At 41.8% G+C, this 18,004-nt stretch overlaps 1 protein-coding gene and 1 long non-coding RNA gene across 5 annotated transcripts in view; both read right to left on the reverse strand.

Annotated features, from left to right (window-relative positions):
* MAPKAP1 (mitogen-activated protein kinase associated protein 1) overlaps positions 1 to 18,004 on the reverse strand; it is a 115,066-nt gene that overhangs the window by 2,094 nt on the left and 94,968 nt on the right. For 3 of the 4 annotated variants that reach the window (XM_026090592.1, XM_026090582.1, XM_026090590.1), the window contains 2 exons: positions 13,221 to 13,358; positions 1,689 to 1,786 (listed from right to left, as the gene is read on the reverse strand). In XM_026090592.1, the coding sequence (XP_025946377.1) occupies positions 1,689 to 1,786; positions 13,221 to 13,358 (236 nt within the window). Of the gene's footprint in view, positions 1 to 1,688; positions 1,787 to 1,885; positions 2,016 to 13,220; positions 13,359 to 18,004 lie in introns of those variants that run through there. The other variant, XR_003257641.1, reaches the window with a different exon arrangement.
* On the reverse strand, positions 2,030 to 11,732 carry LOC112977834. The gene is made up of 3 exons (XR_003257649.1): positions 9,659 to 11,732; positions 8,427 to 8,570; positions 2,030 to 8,310 (listed from the first exon to the last, which is right to left on the reverse strand). It is a non-coding gene; the product is annotated as an uncharacterized LOC112977834 (long non-coding RNA).

Raw genomic sequence — 18,004 nt, forward strand, 5'->3', positions numbered from 1 at the left:
CTGGCGACCCACCGTGCTGGTCTAATACAGTAATGGGCTTCAATAAAGGATTTTATCAGCTTTAATAAAAATAATTCTTTCATTATGATGTTTGCATACTCAGCTCGTCTCAGAGTTTCCCCGTGTTTTGGCACTTTTTACTTGATGAAAGCATTTTTAAATGATATTTAACAAGCCTGCTATTCCCTAAATTTATTATCTCCAGTGCTTTGTGATAATCATATAGATAATTTTAATGGAAGGTTAATGCAAGAATCAAAAAGATAAAAATGCCCTTTGGTCCACCATTAGCTGGTTAATATTCTGTGGCTTAAAACTTGCACAATTTTATGCACTGTAGAGTGTTTCACTTTCATTGCATATTACAGCTTAAGGCATAAAAATATAGGGAATTTTCATGGTCAATAAAGCCTCAGTCTTTCTCACTTGATCATGTAAAAAGCCTAATTTGAAAAGTCTGATTTCTCTGCATCTCCTAATGCTGATGGAATTGGAAATAAACTGGTAACTTATGCACAAAACCAGAAAATGTTCTATATAAACAATTTGAAAAATTAAGAAAAAAAGTACCGTTCAGTAATATTTTTCTCTTGAATATTTGTGTTATTCATAGCAAATCTATCTCTCTAGTCTTCTTTTATGAAGGGTTTCAAATTTGTCAAGTGTTCTGGATTATAATAGTTTATCTGAGCCAAAAGTAGGGGCAAAAACATTTTGCCTAACAGTTCATGAATTAAGTACAAAAATATATACATTCACCTTCTACAGTATTCATCAAAATATTTTATCATGTCAGTTATTCAGCAATCCTGTGAGTTTCACATGGAAAGTAAAAGTAAGCATAAGGGATGGCACGCAAAAAATTACTATTTTTTAAATTTTGAATTGCTACAAAATATCAGATYGCAAAAAATTAAGCTTAATCTTCCAACAGTACTATGATAATGTGTTTCAGACAGTAAATCAGTCTGTGTAGGTATTGAGCTATAAGACCGGGAAGAGGTTTGATRAAGCATTCTTGTAAAATATCAGGGTGTGAAAAACAGTATTTTTGTTTTGTATGAAGCCATGCATTTGGAAAGCGCATATGTAAGAAGAAAGGAGAGAGGTGGTGCCCTGACGAGACGCCGACCCTCTGCTTGATCCGCTGTTGAAGTCACCAACCCGGCATCCATCTGTGGCCATGAAAATTATTTCAGTGCCACAGACGGGCTGATAATTTCACCAGAGTCCTCCTGATATCTCCGTATAACATTAACGCGGGCTACAGGAGACGCTGAAGCGTAATGGAATTTGTGTTTAAATGTTCCCCTGCTCAACTCCTTCCGCTCGCTCCCCCGGCAGCCCCGGGAATCCATCGGGAAGGGGCCGTCTGCGCCGCCGGCAGGCACCGGCCCCCGCGGGCCCCTCTCCCGGGGACAGCTGGCTGCTCGGGATGCTCCCGCGGTTTCCGCTCCGGGTTTCCGTGGGCCGGCCGGACCGCCGCTGCCCGGTCCGTGCCGCCTGGCCTCCGTGCTGCCGGAGCGCCCGCGGCCCCCGCGGATCTCAGACTCGCTTGAATTAAAAGCACCTTGGTGCTCCTGAGGCAGCGCACACGCGTACGTTCCCTGCTCCTCTCCAACACCTTCGTGTCGAACAAGTGGCAACAACACCCGGAATTTTGGGTCMCGTTAAAGTTTAATACTCACCTTCAGTACAATTTCATTGACGGTAGCAGCATCTGATTCAAAGTAAAGGTGTTTGTAGTCATGATTGCTTAGATATGTAAGTTTAAATATTGCATGACCTGTGAAGATAAGAAAAAACGTTCAGAATATTCCTCTAAAGTTTCGGCAGCGCCTGTGTGCCTGACAGAAGAAAAACACAGATGGTGATCTTAGCATACCATCAGCACAACAGAAGGAAGTAATGAAACGCTGACAGGCTTCTCATGTCATTTCAATTTAAGGCAAGTGGTGGCTTACAGGAGCAGCTGAACTCTGTTCAGTGAAGTTCATTTTCCCATCACATCCCCACTGCAGGAAATGCAAAAATCTATCAAATGGCTAGTTAGCTCCCATTCAGCCCAAGACTATATTTCAGTCAAACTACCACATTAGAACTACTTTATGTAACTATTCACTGTATRATCATCACATGTAGAAGATAAGCGTTATATTTAAAATAAAAGGCCAATTAACCCCAGAATTATCACTCCAAAAACCTCTCCCCAACACAACACCCAAACCCACCCAGGTGCTTAAGGCAAGGGAAAATGTCATTGTAAGATGTAAAAGATGCAACACTGATACTATGAAAAAGATATTCAGACCCAGGAWTCTCACTTGCTACAAGCAGAACAATCAAAATTAAAGCATAACCATTATTCTCATTTGTGTAGTACCTAGCTGGTGGGCTTCACTGCTGCTCAGTCCCAAATGGAGGTTTTAAGTGATTAAAGGGACATGATCTGATGACAGCTAGGGAAACCTTCGTGGCTGCCTTGGAGAACGGCACAGACACTAGGGACCTTTACAAGTAACGCATGCAGGACAGGAGGGACAGCTTTAACATAAAGGTCTATATGCAAAACATGTAGGAAGGCAAAATATCCTCTACTTCTATGGACATTCATGGTTTCAAAATTAAAATTAAGCATATTCTGCATATTATGCTTTTCCATCAGTTTTCACATAATTTATTCAGTTCAAAGGGCAAAGTTAATAATCCATAAAGTAACAACCATATTACTGTAAATTCACCTCTTTCCTGAAGGCTAATCTGAAGTCTTATTTACATTATCTATTTTTCCAGATTTCCAAAAAGAGACCGATGTATGCTCCAGATCTGTAGCCAGAAAATTGGAGACCTTAGTATTTTATTGTGGCATGTTAACTAAACACCATTATGACACCCTAATCCAGAATATAAATTCTATATTGAAAAATTGGCTAAGAGTTGAAACAAAACAAAACAAAAAAAACTTTTAAAATCATTTGACGCATGCTGCCTCGGTGGTACTAACGACGCTGGCACTCTTAGCCGCGAGCTAACCGGGATGGCAATCCCTCCGTGCCTGGCTACGGCGCAGGGCTGACTCTGCCGTGCCGCAAGGGCCGGTGCACCGCTCCTGCAGACACGGCGCAGCGCTGGAAACCATCCGCTCCGACATTTCCCCTTGAACATGTTAATATTGAATACAGCTACACAAACCGATTACTGAAAATTAAAATAAAAATTGCAGAAAATATGGTCCAGCGGATTCCAAAAGTTTTTTTTTTTTTAACTGTTTTTGGATGTTTCTTTGGTGATTCGTGAGCGCGGGCATCAAGACCCATTTCAGCCATTCTGGACGCTCCTCCGAGAGGGCCCAGACCGTCAGCCGCCCGCAGCAGACGCGCAGGCAGGGCCCCAGAGGCGCACGTCTGTCTAAACCATCTACCACAGGCTGCGTACGGGCTCTGGGCTCACCCCAGGCCCATCTCCCTTGGGGTCTTTCTCCCTCTTCCCCCCAAAACGCGTGCCAGCCCGCTCAGCGAGGTCAGCGGCACCGGCACAGACCCTCCGCCCGAACGGCGGACGGCGCCTTGCTCTGCAGCACTGCTTCCACGCCGGGAGGAGAAACACAACCCGCGTCAGATGCAGAAAGAACAAAACCTCAGCACGCCAACAGCGTGCTTCCTCCAGAGCTCCGCCGTCCTGCAATACATGGCGAGGGGAGGGAAGGCACAGAATCACAGAAGGGAACAGCAGTGAGAAAATTAAGTGAGATCATGGGCTTCGTTGTGCCTGACGAAGAAACCTTCCTCGGTATCCCCATCTTTTAACCCAGTGATTTATTCCTTCTTCCCGGCCAAAGCATTTATACAGCTGACGGAAGCAGAAGCAACTTTATTTCAAGCGCTTGTTTCAGGATTGTAACGAGTCAGCTCTTTCAGTACCAATTAGAGCAATAGATGCCAATACGAGTTCTGACGAACGCTGCGGCTGTAGGCAGAGCTCACGGGTCTCTGCCGATACGCCCAGCTCCGCGGTGCCGCCGGGGAGGCTCCCGGCATCGCCGAGATGCCACCGGCACGGCCGCGGCAGCGGACAGGCTCCCAGCCCCTCCGCTCTGCAAGCTGCTCTGGCTCCCACCTTTTGGGCGAGCTGCTGGCTCGGACACGGACTTGCGCTCCCGAAACGAACCTCAGGAGTCACACGGCAAAATAAAACTGCCTCCAAACTCTGATATAAAGCCCTAATGTGCAGTGCGTGCCGCAGTTGCGCACGGTCTGCGGTGCAGGCTACGTAATGGCATTATACACTCTGACCGGTGATTTACTGGAAAGAAGCTAAAAAGACTTTTCTTTAGAAAGCCCCGTTATAGTATTATGTTTATGTGCTCCCATGTCCACATTATACTATTTACTGCGTGAAATATTAGTTCATTGAAAACATAACTGGCACTTTGTTCTGCTACTATTCTAGCCAGATGGAATTTATGAATTGTGAGATTGATTTCCATTTCCAAGAGTGCTTAAATATGTGATGTACCTCTTTCCAATAGAACACCACCCTTGACAATTCAGAGATCAATAGGAACTTCAATGTTTTTGTATTTTCGTATAAGAATATTTGGTAACAAACAACAGTAGCTCAAGTGGTTTCTACCATACCTGATGTTAGAATTAGAATAAAAGCAGATCTTGTACGAATGGCTTTGTTACAATCGCTTCTACATGATTAATGGTTTGTTGTCCTTCAGTTTGTTTGAAAGGCAAGTGTTCAACTCCAGCAGACATCAGTGTTGTCTTTCACTGCCTCATAAAGAGGCCACCGAAAAGTGTATATTTAACGTGAGCTGCTGAAGAGGAGGGCACTGGTGTCTGGTACCTGATGTCAAGAGTTAACTGAACACGGGGAAATTTTAATATTTTGCAATCAGCATTTATCAGCCATACAACTGGAAAATATGTATATTTAGCTGCTATAACATTTTTGGAAAGCAAGTGCAATTCTAGAAACTCATCTGTTATAACAAGTTTTCGTCATGATGTATGTGCAACCTATAACGTGAGTTCAACAAATCTAAACAGCTGACTCGTCTATCCGATTACCCCCTTGGTTCGGCTGCTCCAGGCTGCCCGACGTCACCCGCCATCAGGAGAACGGCACCCTGGCTTAGACCTACCTCGGTCTTGTTCAGCTGCTGCTTCCCAAGTCCCTCGATCCTCTACTGCCAGAGAGATCTATTGCAGGCGCCCTTTGACCTTAGCTCTGTTTTTGATCAATCTTTTCTAACCTTCGAATGCTAGCGAGTCCCTGTGTGGGTTACACCTGAAGAAAAGCGTACAAAAGACTCAGGCGGAAGGGCAAGATGCTAAAACACAGAAAAAGAGGACAGCTCATTTACCCCTCAGCATTATGTTTTAAATTCAATTGTTTGGCATGTCTCCTAATTTTTATTACTGCCAAAAAAGAGAAGAAAGAGGCTAGTTATGGCATAAAAAATAATCTTTCCAAATCCAGCAGCACAGCCGCAYGCATGTCTACTGCCCACATTTTTCCTGTCTGCCTTTCCTACAATGTTCAGTGAGACCGTGTTCATGCAAACAGCAATCTGCATACTGTGCTTCAACCCCCCGACACGCCACTGTTTCACTGGGTTTACTGGCAGCAGGGGAGAAATCCTGCTGAATTAGAGTCCCCAGAATTGGAAAATCTTTTGCAAATTGCTGCAAACTACCATCTTGGTAAAAAATATAAAAGATTTTTAAAGTCCATCATACTTCAATTTGTACAGGTGAAAGCAAATTTGCACTTTTTAATCACAGTAGCAAACTCTTTTTAGCAGAGACCTAGTCTAAAAAAATACACTCTTGCCTGGAACACAATGGGAGTATATGACTTTGCACAATAAAAGAGAATGCTTTTTTACTAAATCTGCCAAAACTAGAAATGTTTGTTCTTCTTCCTTTCCCCATCTCCCCGCAAACTCAGACTGTATGAAAAGGCTCTTTCTCTTTTGCCAATGCCACTCTTTAAAATAGTACCATTGAATTAAATCACTAATTAGATGAAGGATGAAAAGAATATTCATGAATTGGACAAAACAGAAAACAAACACAGGGAAATGCAAATTTATGTTAATTTTTCAATATTCCTTGATGATTGCTTTGTCATTACAGGGCCATAAGGCAGAAGTCAACAATTAAGAGATATTAGTGCAATGAATAGCTAGAGAAAGACCTCTCTGAAGAACAAAACACTTATGGTCATCATTTGACATTACCGTGGCTTTTCACCATTTCAAAAGGTGTTACTTCAACAGGACTAAATCTTGAATTCTCTTTTCACAGACTCTGAAGGGATTGTAAAGAGTTAAAAATACACTAGTAAACAGGTTAAGAATCATGAAAATAAAATAAAGGTAAATTTACTTAAAACTTTCTGAATGAAATGATGTAACATCTCTTCATCAACCAGTGTTATATTTAATCTAAAAACTCAGGGGAGGAACTCTGCTGTTTTGAATCCATATATGATACTTCAAAAAAGGATGCTGTGACCCTGGAATAGGGCCTGAAGGTCCCACAAAAATGCAAGTATTGCATTAGCATCAAAACAACAACCTTCACAAACCTCTAATGAACAAGAAAACACATAAATAACGGGAGGAAAAGTTTCTTGCAGAAAACCACTCATTTAGAGAATCGATTTTCTTGTTGTTTGAGACTGGTGGACAAAAGGGCCCAAACCACGAGAAAAGGACGGACAGGAGCGCTGGGGCACAGCCCCTTCCCTGGGCACCTTGCCCACAAAACTCGCGGTAACGGAGGCATCCGGACCCCGACACCCGCCTCCGGCAGCCCCATCCGTGCATCTGCTCATTAGCCCCCGTCCCCTTTCCATTGTTGCAAAAATCTTTCTTTATAAAACAGACACATTTACTTCTCTTACGCGCCTAGGGTGATGCTACGAGTTTTAGGTGCATCACAGCAGCAGCTAGATCTAGCAGGGATATAGTCCTGAGCCCCATCAGCGATACAGATCTGTTGGGGATATTGCACTGAGTGTAAAACGTGGGGTTAAGCCCATTTTGTGTAATGGATATTTTCCCAAGACAGGCGGGTGCATTTTTAGAGCTGATCTGTACCTCAGAAGTAGCGACTGCAGCAGAAGCTACGGATGAAATCCTGACCCCACCGACGTCAACGGGAAACTCGTACTGACGCGGGGAGCTGCAAACCTGACGCACCCCTTTGACACAGGCAGCGTCGAGGCAGGAACAAACGACGCAGATGCAAGGGTGACACACCGGGCAGAGTTACAGAAAAGCTGCAGTTTTACTGGCCTGTTCCATTCTTCCGGGGAGCAGCGTATTTCAAGAACGCTTTTCCCACAACTCAGATCTTTATATGCTACCATAGGCTTATAATAAAACATTGCTATTAGTGGAGGCCTCGTTTCCAGATGTCCTGAAAGCAGAGTTGCAATTAAGAAAGTGCTGCGTACGACCAGTTTAATGTCAAATTACGGTAACTATTCACACATCTGGAATCTTGTTTCAAAGCCTTTTATTTCTTCATTGAATTATTATCAAAGGCAGAAAACTAATAAAGATTTTTTCAAGAATGGTGAAAATCGAGGTGGAACCCAGGGTTGCCCCAAACCTCTTCCCCAGCAACCTTGTTTTGGAAGGAGATGATAAATAAATCAAAATGCACTAAGCAGTGTTTCCACATGGCAATCGCCTCCTTCCCGGCGCCTGCACCTCATCAATCACGGCATTGTCTGCTCGGAAGGCGAGCCTTGTAAATGTCATCTCCACTCAAGCCCAAGGAGAAGCGCATCAAAATGCAGCACGGAGTTTTAATTGGATAGTGTAATTAAACTAAAAAACCCCAGCAGACTAGCTTTGACAGGATAGATGAAGACCCCTTTTAATAGGGCTACAAAACATATTTGTTAAAAGGATGAGGCAATGCACACTCCTGATTGTGCTCCAGAGTACTTTTATGAAAAGGCTATTGACTCGCAGATGTATTTAATAAGTTTCGGCTAAGTTGTGCGCGGCGCTCGGGCCGGAGCTGCTCTCGCCTCCCCGCCAGCCGAGGCGAACGGCAACGCCTTGACCAAGCTGGCCGCTCTTCCAGCTGGGCAGACACGTTCGCTGCCAACCGCTTTCTCTGGTGGACGAAACCTTACAAATTAATGCCGAACCTACACGGTCGAATCGGCCAAGCTCTCCGGTGCTACAGGAAAAGCAGTGCCGGTTTCTGCCCTACGGCACGGGGCATGCGCAGGACGGCTGCTCCGGGAGTCACTAACCTGGGCGCAGTCCTTAGCCTACCGTAGAAAATGGAAAAATACAACAAAATCAAGCGCCATCTGCGACTTCGCACCTTCTCTTTGAGGCATTTAACCACTCTGCAAACAACACATCCACATGCATTTGGACTCACTTCTTTCTGTTGTATACTTCAAAATTTCTTTTGGTCAAAACCGGAGTCTGCATCATTTTCTCTGATGAATCTGTTTCCTAACCTTTGATCAGGACCTGGGATTAGTCTTCTATCCAGCATGTACTTCTTCTATTATTTCATATACTGTGTTATCCATGGTGAGAGCATTAATATTAGGAACCACCGCAAAACATTTTGTGTAAACAGCTGATCATTCACAGAGCACATGGGTAACTGTGCCCCGTTTCCCCCAGCTCTGCTGCAGGACTACGATCCAACGGGCTACATCTTTATTTCAGCTACCTTCGCAGCAAGAATCCACACCTTCCTAAAACACTCTCTATGCTTTTGGTCCTTTCATAATCCAATAATGAATTAATTAAGGTAGTATTACCCAATGTACATAATCCGGAGGAACTTGATACTGAATTAAAACATCAAATACCTTTAGCTTTAAATGAAAACTACATAAAAGCATTTCAGCCATCACTTTGGCTATCACTTACAGCCAGTATGAATACTGCTAGAAAAGCTATTTTCCTGCAGATGTGGAATTCAATGGGAAAGACTGACTCGTGTAGCAACATCAATCAAAACGTCGGCTCTGCTGGCAGCTTTCGACAGTAAGGCAGGTTCAAAGGTCACAGGATAAAGAAAAAGCCAAGCTCTGGTTCAGCTCTAATATCTCCTCACTAGAAGTCTTGCAAAGGTACCTACCCCCTTCTGTACTAGGCTGCTTTCATTAATCTTCTTGCCATCTTTTTTAACTAGTCATGCAGAACCGCTCGATAGCGAGACATATAATGGGGAGGCCCTGTGCCTATTACCAGGTTAACATTCTGTTAAGCCCCAGTGCAACAATGGAATAAGAATTTAAAGGAAATCTTAAGCTGCAGGGTGCAAAGCAGGCAATTTAATTATAAACTGAAGTTACCAATGTATTCTGTGACCTATAGAACACCTTTGCTTAAACTACCTTAATACTAAGGATATTTTGACCTAGAAATTGAGATGTATCTGCTTTATTAAAAAAAACAAAAACAAAACCAAAACCAAAAAACCCAAAACACCCAAGGATAGAGAACATTTCTTCAGTTTCAAGTAAATTATCACATAAACTTGATTTCTGCAGCTCTCATCAAACACACACAATCAGGGAAAAAAAAAAAAGCCCGTATTTTAGAAACTAAGTTTACCCAACTGATAATTCTCAGTGGCACTAAAAGTGGTACCTTGAAATCTGCCAGTCGCTCTCAGAGCATCAGTGCCGGCTCAGTGCTCCCGTGGTGCAGATGCCGAGGCAACCTGGTAACCCCAGCCCTTCGGAGGGACAGCAGCGAACGCATCAATCACAACGCACACTTTGTCCACAGTGCACTTTGTAAAAAATGCACTGCTCAGTGACACTGAAGTTTCTCCCTTGTCCAARTAATGTAAGAGACATTAACAGAATCAGATTTCCTTTAAATTACACTATTGCAAAGGGATATAATTGTATTAAACCTATTATGTTGCTTCCTTAAGAATTTGTATTATGTACACTTAATTGAGATACAAAGCTCTTTTCAGCTATAAAAATGACAACTACTTTATTAAGGTTTAAATCTTATTTCTCAATGATAGGATGCTTCCTTTCAAGATTCGAAATGTTCAGAATCTTTTGTGATAATCAGACTGAACCTGATTTAAACAAGCAGTTTATATACAGTGTTTTCAGGTTCTAATGGCATTTGATTTAGGTAGTAAGGCCATTACCTCTTCTCTCTGTCTAAATTCAAAGAGTCTGATTTAATTTACAAATAAAAATTCAAATGTTAACCCTGGCCTACTACAAGGGCAAACAAAAATCATCAGCCGTTCCTGCCTACAATACCCATACTAATGGCAAATTAGATGCCAAAGCATTCCATTTTCACTTTCCATTTTCACTAAATGCAACTCTAAGTTCTGTTAACTTACAATAAAGGGAAGCTTCAGCTTCTACTAGAATGGCTCCAAGTCCATCTGTAAATATTCAAAAAATGTGAGCCTTGAAGTCGTCAAGTCCTTTAACACTCACACAAATGTCGCTAAAGCTTCACTGCTTGAACCTGTCTTTTCAGATAGAACTTCAATAGAAAATAAGCTTTAGGAACTCCACTACATTTATATGCAATTTCTATTTYTACACTGCTGCAGACAAGTACCAGTAAAAACTCTGAAATCTCTTTACTCCCCAGAATACAGTAAGAGCCTATCAAATATTTAGCTGTGTTGATTATCATGTACATTAGAACCATTTTTGCATAAACCTTCAGTTACACAGTGACCAAATTCCTTTCACAAAGTACCCTTGCCTAACCTAAAAAGAAAGATCATATTTGGATGCTCCTGTAAACCCTTTACCTCTCTTCAAAAATATAACAAGGCAGTCTASCAAAGCAGCACTCAACTTTATTATAGCCCTAATTGCTAATGTCTACAGAAAGCAGACACTTCAATAAAAAATACACTGTGTTTTCACTCACTATAACTGTATAACCACTGTTACATGTTGCAGGACACTTTTGAAAGACTAGATGGAGCATATTTGTGTTACAAGAGATAAAAACAGGGAAACAAAATATATTGCAAAACTCCAACAGCTTATCTTTACTCAGCCTCTCTTTCTTTGCAATAATTCATTCAAGGAAGATCCAGGAATAATTTTTGATGTAAACTCTGCTACAAACATATATCACTATGCTGATAAAAATCACAGACAAAACTTGTGAAATACAGTGAGTTTCTTTCCTTTATGCTACTGAAATAACTTTTTTCCATTTAAAATTCAACAGATACTGATCTGCTGTTAAGAGTTCCCCAAAATGCATCATTCTGGGATGTCACACTAAAAGTCTTTCGTGCTGACCTAAAATAATGACTTTGGGAGCATCTTTAGCRAATCTGGAAGAGGCCGGCAGATTTCAGGGAGACTTATTTTGTCCTTTTAGAATTATGCTGAACACTTATTTAATATGAAATTTGAAATGAATTTACAAATGGTCACGTGAAAACGAGCACATAAAAACCCTCAGATCGTAAAGGTCACCTCTGCCAGAACCTCTCAGCATCCTTCCAGCAGCGATGGTGGTTCTTCGGTCAGGCTGCCCCCCGCTGTGACCGGGCTGCGTTGGGAGTTTGAAGCCGTGCTCCCCGACTCTCCGGGGCTTTGCGGCTCGCTTTGTTTGGGCACGKGCCCCGTCTCCTGCCGCAGCGCCTGCGGCCTCTCCGGCGGGCCAGCCCCCTCCTTCCTGGGACACCAGGGCTGGGGACGGCCAGGGCCAGCTCCGGGGCCGCACGCACCAGCGTGTCACCAGGAGCCTGAGCCCGAAACCTAGCTGCTCAAGGCTGGATTTTCAGATAAAGCCCAACTTTGTGGGCTCGGTTTTACCACTGCAAGTATTTGCATGATGAAAAGCGGCTACAAACCCAGAGGTGTTAATATATTTACAAGCGCAAAACTGTACCTTTAGCAGCAAAACTGGTGCGAGACATAGCTGAAAATCAAGCAGTCGGGTACTTATCAAGCATCGCAGAGGCTGCCGTTCCCTTTGTTAACTGCCAATTACCCGTTACGGTTACGCTCTCGATTCCTTCTCTTGGGGCACTATAAAGACGAGCGTCCCGAGCTTCGAGCTGCCTGCTCGCTAGGGAGGTTTCTGCTCAGGATCATGCCATCCCACGTACAGCAAAACTCGCCCGAGAGACGGACAAGGAAGACAGTGACTTGACTAAGAACACGCAAGCGGGAAGGGGTAATGACGGGAGAAGAACAGCGTTCAGCGATTGCTGATGAAATCTGCGGCAGCCAAGAGTTTGTTCTTCCAAAAGAATTCAACAGATCATTACATCAGTAAATATGTATCACCAACTCTCCCTGTCACCCTCCAGATAAATACTTAATATTTAGTATCCACAGCATCTCTACACTGCAAAAGCATAAGTGTAATAAAATCTGTCCGAGAGTGTGAACCATAGGTACTTTTTGATAGTACCTAGTTACATTTTGATACCACTGGGAGCCATTGGTTCTTTCTTGCCAGGGCATGCTATCCCTACAGTCCTATTTTGTGCTTTTTAAAAGAAATTCTACAAATATAGACTCTGATCACTCCACTGATAGAGTAATCAAAAGCACTCGGCTCCGGCAGTCACGCCCCGAACGCTGCAGACGCTGACCTCTGTGATAACAGGCTGAGCTGCGGTGCCCGACCCATCCTCCAGCCAGGTCACCGCTCCTTCCTGGCCCCGTTTGGGAGGCACGGACAGCGTTTGCCTGCAGCTAAACTCCTAGAGTGGCAGGTCACAACCCTGGCAATCCTGCAGCTGTGGCTGAAGCAAATTTGGATTGTGCTGATAAATATCAGTGTGTAYCTGAGACCTAATTTGTGTCCAGGAATACAACTGTTAAAATTCATTTGGGATGTTAGGAAGTTCAAGAGAAAGCGTAATTTTGACTATCGTGCTATGGGGCTAGACTAGATAGGCAAAACCAGCGTTTTTTTGGTATGACACTATTAGCAGTTACTGACAGTGGGCAGGAAACGCTCTTAATGATGCAATTAGCTGTAAGCAGCATTAAAAGGACACTCATAAAATGGGTATCTGTATACATAATGTTCTATATAATAGAATCAAGTCAGATTAAAAACATCCTATAATGAATAAAATACACCTATAGAAAGAAAAGGACATGGTAGCAATAATTCTTTGGGCATCTAGCACATACAGAGGGGGAGAGAAGAGAGAACATAAATAAAAAGGACTACTCACTTGGGCTTTTTTCTTCCGCAAGGTCACAGGCACAGAGGAGTTCAGAATCGATTGAAATGGGTTTCTGCTTAATCCAAAACTTAGTGCTGGCCTTCTGATTAGTAACAGGGTCTATCTCTACCTTGTCTCCGGAAATACCTGAGATGAGAAAGAATAGAAAGCCACAATAGTGATCTGTGTAAGCGATTTCATATCAGCCATTTGACACACTTTATAAATCTTAAATAGGATGAAAGTATATTGCCCTTTTGGGTTTTTTGAAAGAACACAAGCTTTTGAAACCAAAAGCAAATGATTATCAAACTGCATTGATCATCTGCATTTTATTCTCCTACCTTACTGGGGAAAAAAGGATACCAACGAAAAAGAAATATCACAAAAAATATTCTTCCCAACACATACAGAGCTGTTCTGGAAGCAGCAGCTAAATGAACTGCAAGATGTATATAAAGATACTGCTACTTTTTTCAGTCGTCACTATTATATAATAGACACTATCACACAGTCGTCACTATTCTATCTGCCACGCAGCAGTATGTACTACATATATTATATGAGAAGACAACACACATTTGTAGTATTATATTAACACTCTTTGTGTTAACCAGACACTCGCAAAGACGCCCAGTCCCAGAGATCCTGCGCATTTTTACACTGCTGGCTTTTCCAAGCCAGCTCTAATGAGGCTGCTTTGAAAGCAAGCTGAGGATCTGTGTAGCTCCTGGCACGGGCTCCAGGCCCCATTTCCGAACGCGGACTTCCCCAGATGGCTCGGGCTCCGCTGCTGCTGTGTGCAGGCTGACCTGGATACGCAGCCTACTTTAGCACGCCGAATCCTACACTAGACCTTTTGTGAGTGAGAGCAGAAAACGCTCACTATATCATCACTCCAAATGTTATTCTTGCACTTGTGAAAGAACAGCCTTTCCATTGATCTGGGACTCTGCAGAAGCAGGCTGAAAGTTTGCAGTTAACAGGACTCTACCCTGGGATACACAATGTAATTTATAGCCGTCTTTATCACAGCATTACAAAGCGAAAGCCTTGCTATGCTGCGCTCAGGAACAGAAGATCATTGTTTAGTATCTGTTGACATGACTGAACAAACTTCTCAGCGTGCTTTTTATACTGAGATGCGTGGAGCCTTAAAAATAATTACATTTTTAAGTCATGAGTTATAGGCGAAGCTCATGATAAAGTAAAAAAGGAAGCAACAGAGGAAAAAAGTATTTAAACACCATGTAACTCTTGCATCTCTGGGAAGCCATCTGAGATAACCTTCTCCCTCTTGAGGATTTTGGCTATGATGCTTCGGAATACGTTATGCTTGCTTTGTCCAAAGCACAAGAAAACTTACAGGAGCTGATAATAAACTTTTAAGAGATGTGGCGAAAGAAAAACAAAATGCCACACTCATAACACCTTCCCCAAGCCCTCCAGAATTAACCCAGTGTTCCTGAGGTCTGGTCCCGGCTGTGGGATTCGCAAAGCCCTTTCACTTGTACTTGACGCGCTCTGAAACCAAAGCAGGCAGATAGCGAGTAGACGCATACGGCAGGCGTCTTGCTGCAGTCCTGCCCGCTCACCGCAAGGTAACCTTCATTTTAACCCTGGCTATTGTAAGATAGGTTAGAGTAATTCCCCCCCTCCTTTTCTATTAATCCAACAATGCACTTTGTCATTAAACATACGTCACATCAGAGATATCACATTTCAATTAAGCACTGTATCAAGAGTCCAATTAATACTACGACTACTAGAACTAGGTAATATGAGCAGGCTGATGGGGTATCTGGAGCCCATTTTGTTTTGCAATTTAATTTTACACAGATTATTTAAAATGGGCTTTGTTATTTCACTGTAATGGTTAATTATTCAAAATGGCATTTCCTGCAGCTTAAGGAAAATATGAAGTCAATGACACAAGTTCTTATTTTCTTATTGGAAAAAGTCAAGACAAGTTCTAAAAATAAATGTGCAAATCCTTTGTGTGTAAATAATCCTTTCCCCCATTCCTTCCTTAAAAAAATTCACCCCTGGAAATATCCTTTTAAAATGTTCATTGTATGGTCCTACAACTTCAGAATTCACAGTCAGTCAATATTGTTAATGTACCTTGTTAATTTGATAGGATTTGTCAGGTAACTCCACTGGAAAATTATATAAAACTGTTCCAGATGAACAGATGATAGTGACATGAATTAAAGTGATAGAACAATAGTGGAATATAAACCAGAAATGACACCCAAAGTGGCTGTTGATTTATTGCCATCCTGAGTTTGGTTCTGGGCTTCCATGTATATTAGTGCTACAAATCTGGGTCCATTTAGCAGAGAGATGCTCATACATACATCACCAGCTCCTGCTCCAAGCCAAGGTCACTCCCCATTGCATCAATCTTTTCAGCAGAGGCTACTTCACCAAGCATGGATTTTGTAACCATCTCAGATGTAACAGACTTCCTCCTCTTTCATCTTTTTTTTATCATGTAAAATACACTTTAACTTCTATTATTTTTATCTGCAAATTGTTGCTGTATACTTCATCCATTATTTCTTTATCTCGACATCACTAGCTTAAGCTCACACACATCCAAAGAGCACACTGACAAAGAACGTTGTCTTTTTTGTGTTATTGTTCTCACAATCTGTATGTGTTTAAACCTAAAATCAGAACAGTATTATATATATGGCTTTTAGAGGCTCTGTATCATAGCACAAATTAGTCATTCTAAAAAAAAAAAAATCAGGTAAAAAGGCTTCCCCTACTATTTTTTTTAATTCATTCATTTTATCAAAAGAAGTGTCATTGATATTGCAGTCCAGTAATACTGCTCTGTTCTTGCTTCCTTTGTTGCTTCTGCAACTGCCCCCCCCCGCTTTTTTCCAAAATACTTGCCAGCAGTAATTTTCCAAGACTATATGCTTCCTTTAATTTTGATAATGTGGTACATAAGCAAATACGTCTTATTCCTTCACAATGTGGCTGAACCTGGGTAGAAATGTTGACAATAATACTATATGTGCATTACAGTGTGACGTGAGCTAAACATAAAACCCCAGACCCTGAAACTGCTATGGCTAAAGCTTTCAGCTGTAATAAAAACCATCACTCAAAGGGTGGTCACTTATCCCCGTTATCTGCATAACTCCTTTTACTATCAAGAACTATGCACCAGTGTAGAGAAGACCGAGCTCACTCCAAAATTTTTAGTACACCTGACCTCAAACTCAATTATGAGGCCTCAAACAGCTAAAATGTTTCAAAAGGTACCAATATGCAAACAGTAGTTCCCAAACGTAGCTGACGTCACTGTTACCTGTTCTGCACAACTGAAATAGAACCCAGGACAGAACCGATTCAGATTAAATAAATAATATTCTTAGGTATTAACAATGTATCAGCCAACTGGACAGAATGCAAATAAATTATGCAAACTTTTTTTCTCCCCTGCTTCTGGGTTCTGTCATATTTAAACATCCTTCTCGTTAAACCTGTGAAACTGGGACTGCCCCCAAAAGCCACACGGATGTTTTCAGTGAAACCGCTGCATAGTCCCGTGTTTTTCAGCTAGCTGGATGGCAGACATGTTCCAGCACTGCTACCAAGGTGATCAATACTGCCAATAAGGGAGCAATCTGATGATTTCAGCTTCTCAGCGCCCTCGGTCTTCCACCAAAACTGTCACTTTGCTACTGCTGTTACATAAAACTAATGACAGATAAAAACGGTACAAAGAGAAGTCTTTGTGGCTGACCATCGTTAAACTGACACACACCGTCTCCCAAGCCATAGCTACTGATAAGCATGAAAAAATATTAGACATGATTTTTTACATTTCCGATTCTATGGAGCGGTCTGTCACTCGCAGAAGATTAACACATTTAACACTCAGCAGCACTAATCCCACTAGCACCTCAATGCTTATTTTTAACAGCATTGCTTCTTTAGTATCATAAAAAAATTCCAGGGAAAAAACACCAACACACAATTCTTATGACTATTTAGCGCTTTTGATGCTGTCCGTTTGCCCAGACCTTGAATACCTCACTGGGGGTTCTTTGATTTGTAAAAAATAATTAGAATATAAAGATCACATTGTCACTGTACTGCCATCAAAAATACACATTTTTGTAGGGTGTTATAAAAGGGAGATTTTATGGTCCTTACACTAGTGGACAGGGTCAGCTCCTTCACTACTAAACAAGTTAAGCCATTTGTTTCGTTTAACAGCTATTCTCCCTTAACCATTTATCTTTAGCGATCTGTCATGACCTTTTCAAGCTCTTATTTCTGACAGTTTCCAGATACAGTGAGTCAAACTTCACTGGAAGCAAACTATCACACCCAGATAGTTTGCTCAAAAGCAGAAAACATGCCTAACGCTGTCCTGCTTCAACACCAGCATATAAATCCTTCCTTAACAAGACAGTTCAAAATAAACAAAAAAAAGCCTCCTATGTACAAACTTTAGAGACATATACTTTTATATGCGCTTAAGGATGGAACAATGGGAAGAGTGAGGTGACAATAACACAGAAAGTGCTATAGCTTAACAATTCTGCTGAATTCTACAGAATAAACATATTTTGTAAACATTTCAGCCCTTAATATTTTACTGCTGTAACATTTCTTTATGGAAGGTATTTGCAGGAATGTCACAGGTCACTTACCAATGCATCATTAATCAAATTTTTACAATTTTAACACAAAGATAAAAAGCCATTCAATCATTTTAAAACAGTAATGGGGCTTTTATAATTCAAGATTCTGTCATCCTTTGG

This window comes from Apteryx rowi, unplaced genomic scaffold, assembly GCF_003343035.1.
Source record: "Apteryx rowi isolate R43461 unplaced genomic scaffold, aptRow1 scaffold_120, whole genome shotgun sequence".
Classification (NCBI taxonomy): Eukaryota; Metazoa; Chordata; class Aves; order Apterygiformes; family Apterygidae; genus Apteryx; species Apteryx rowi.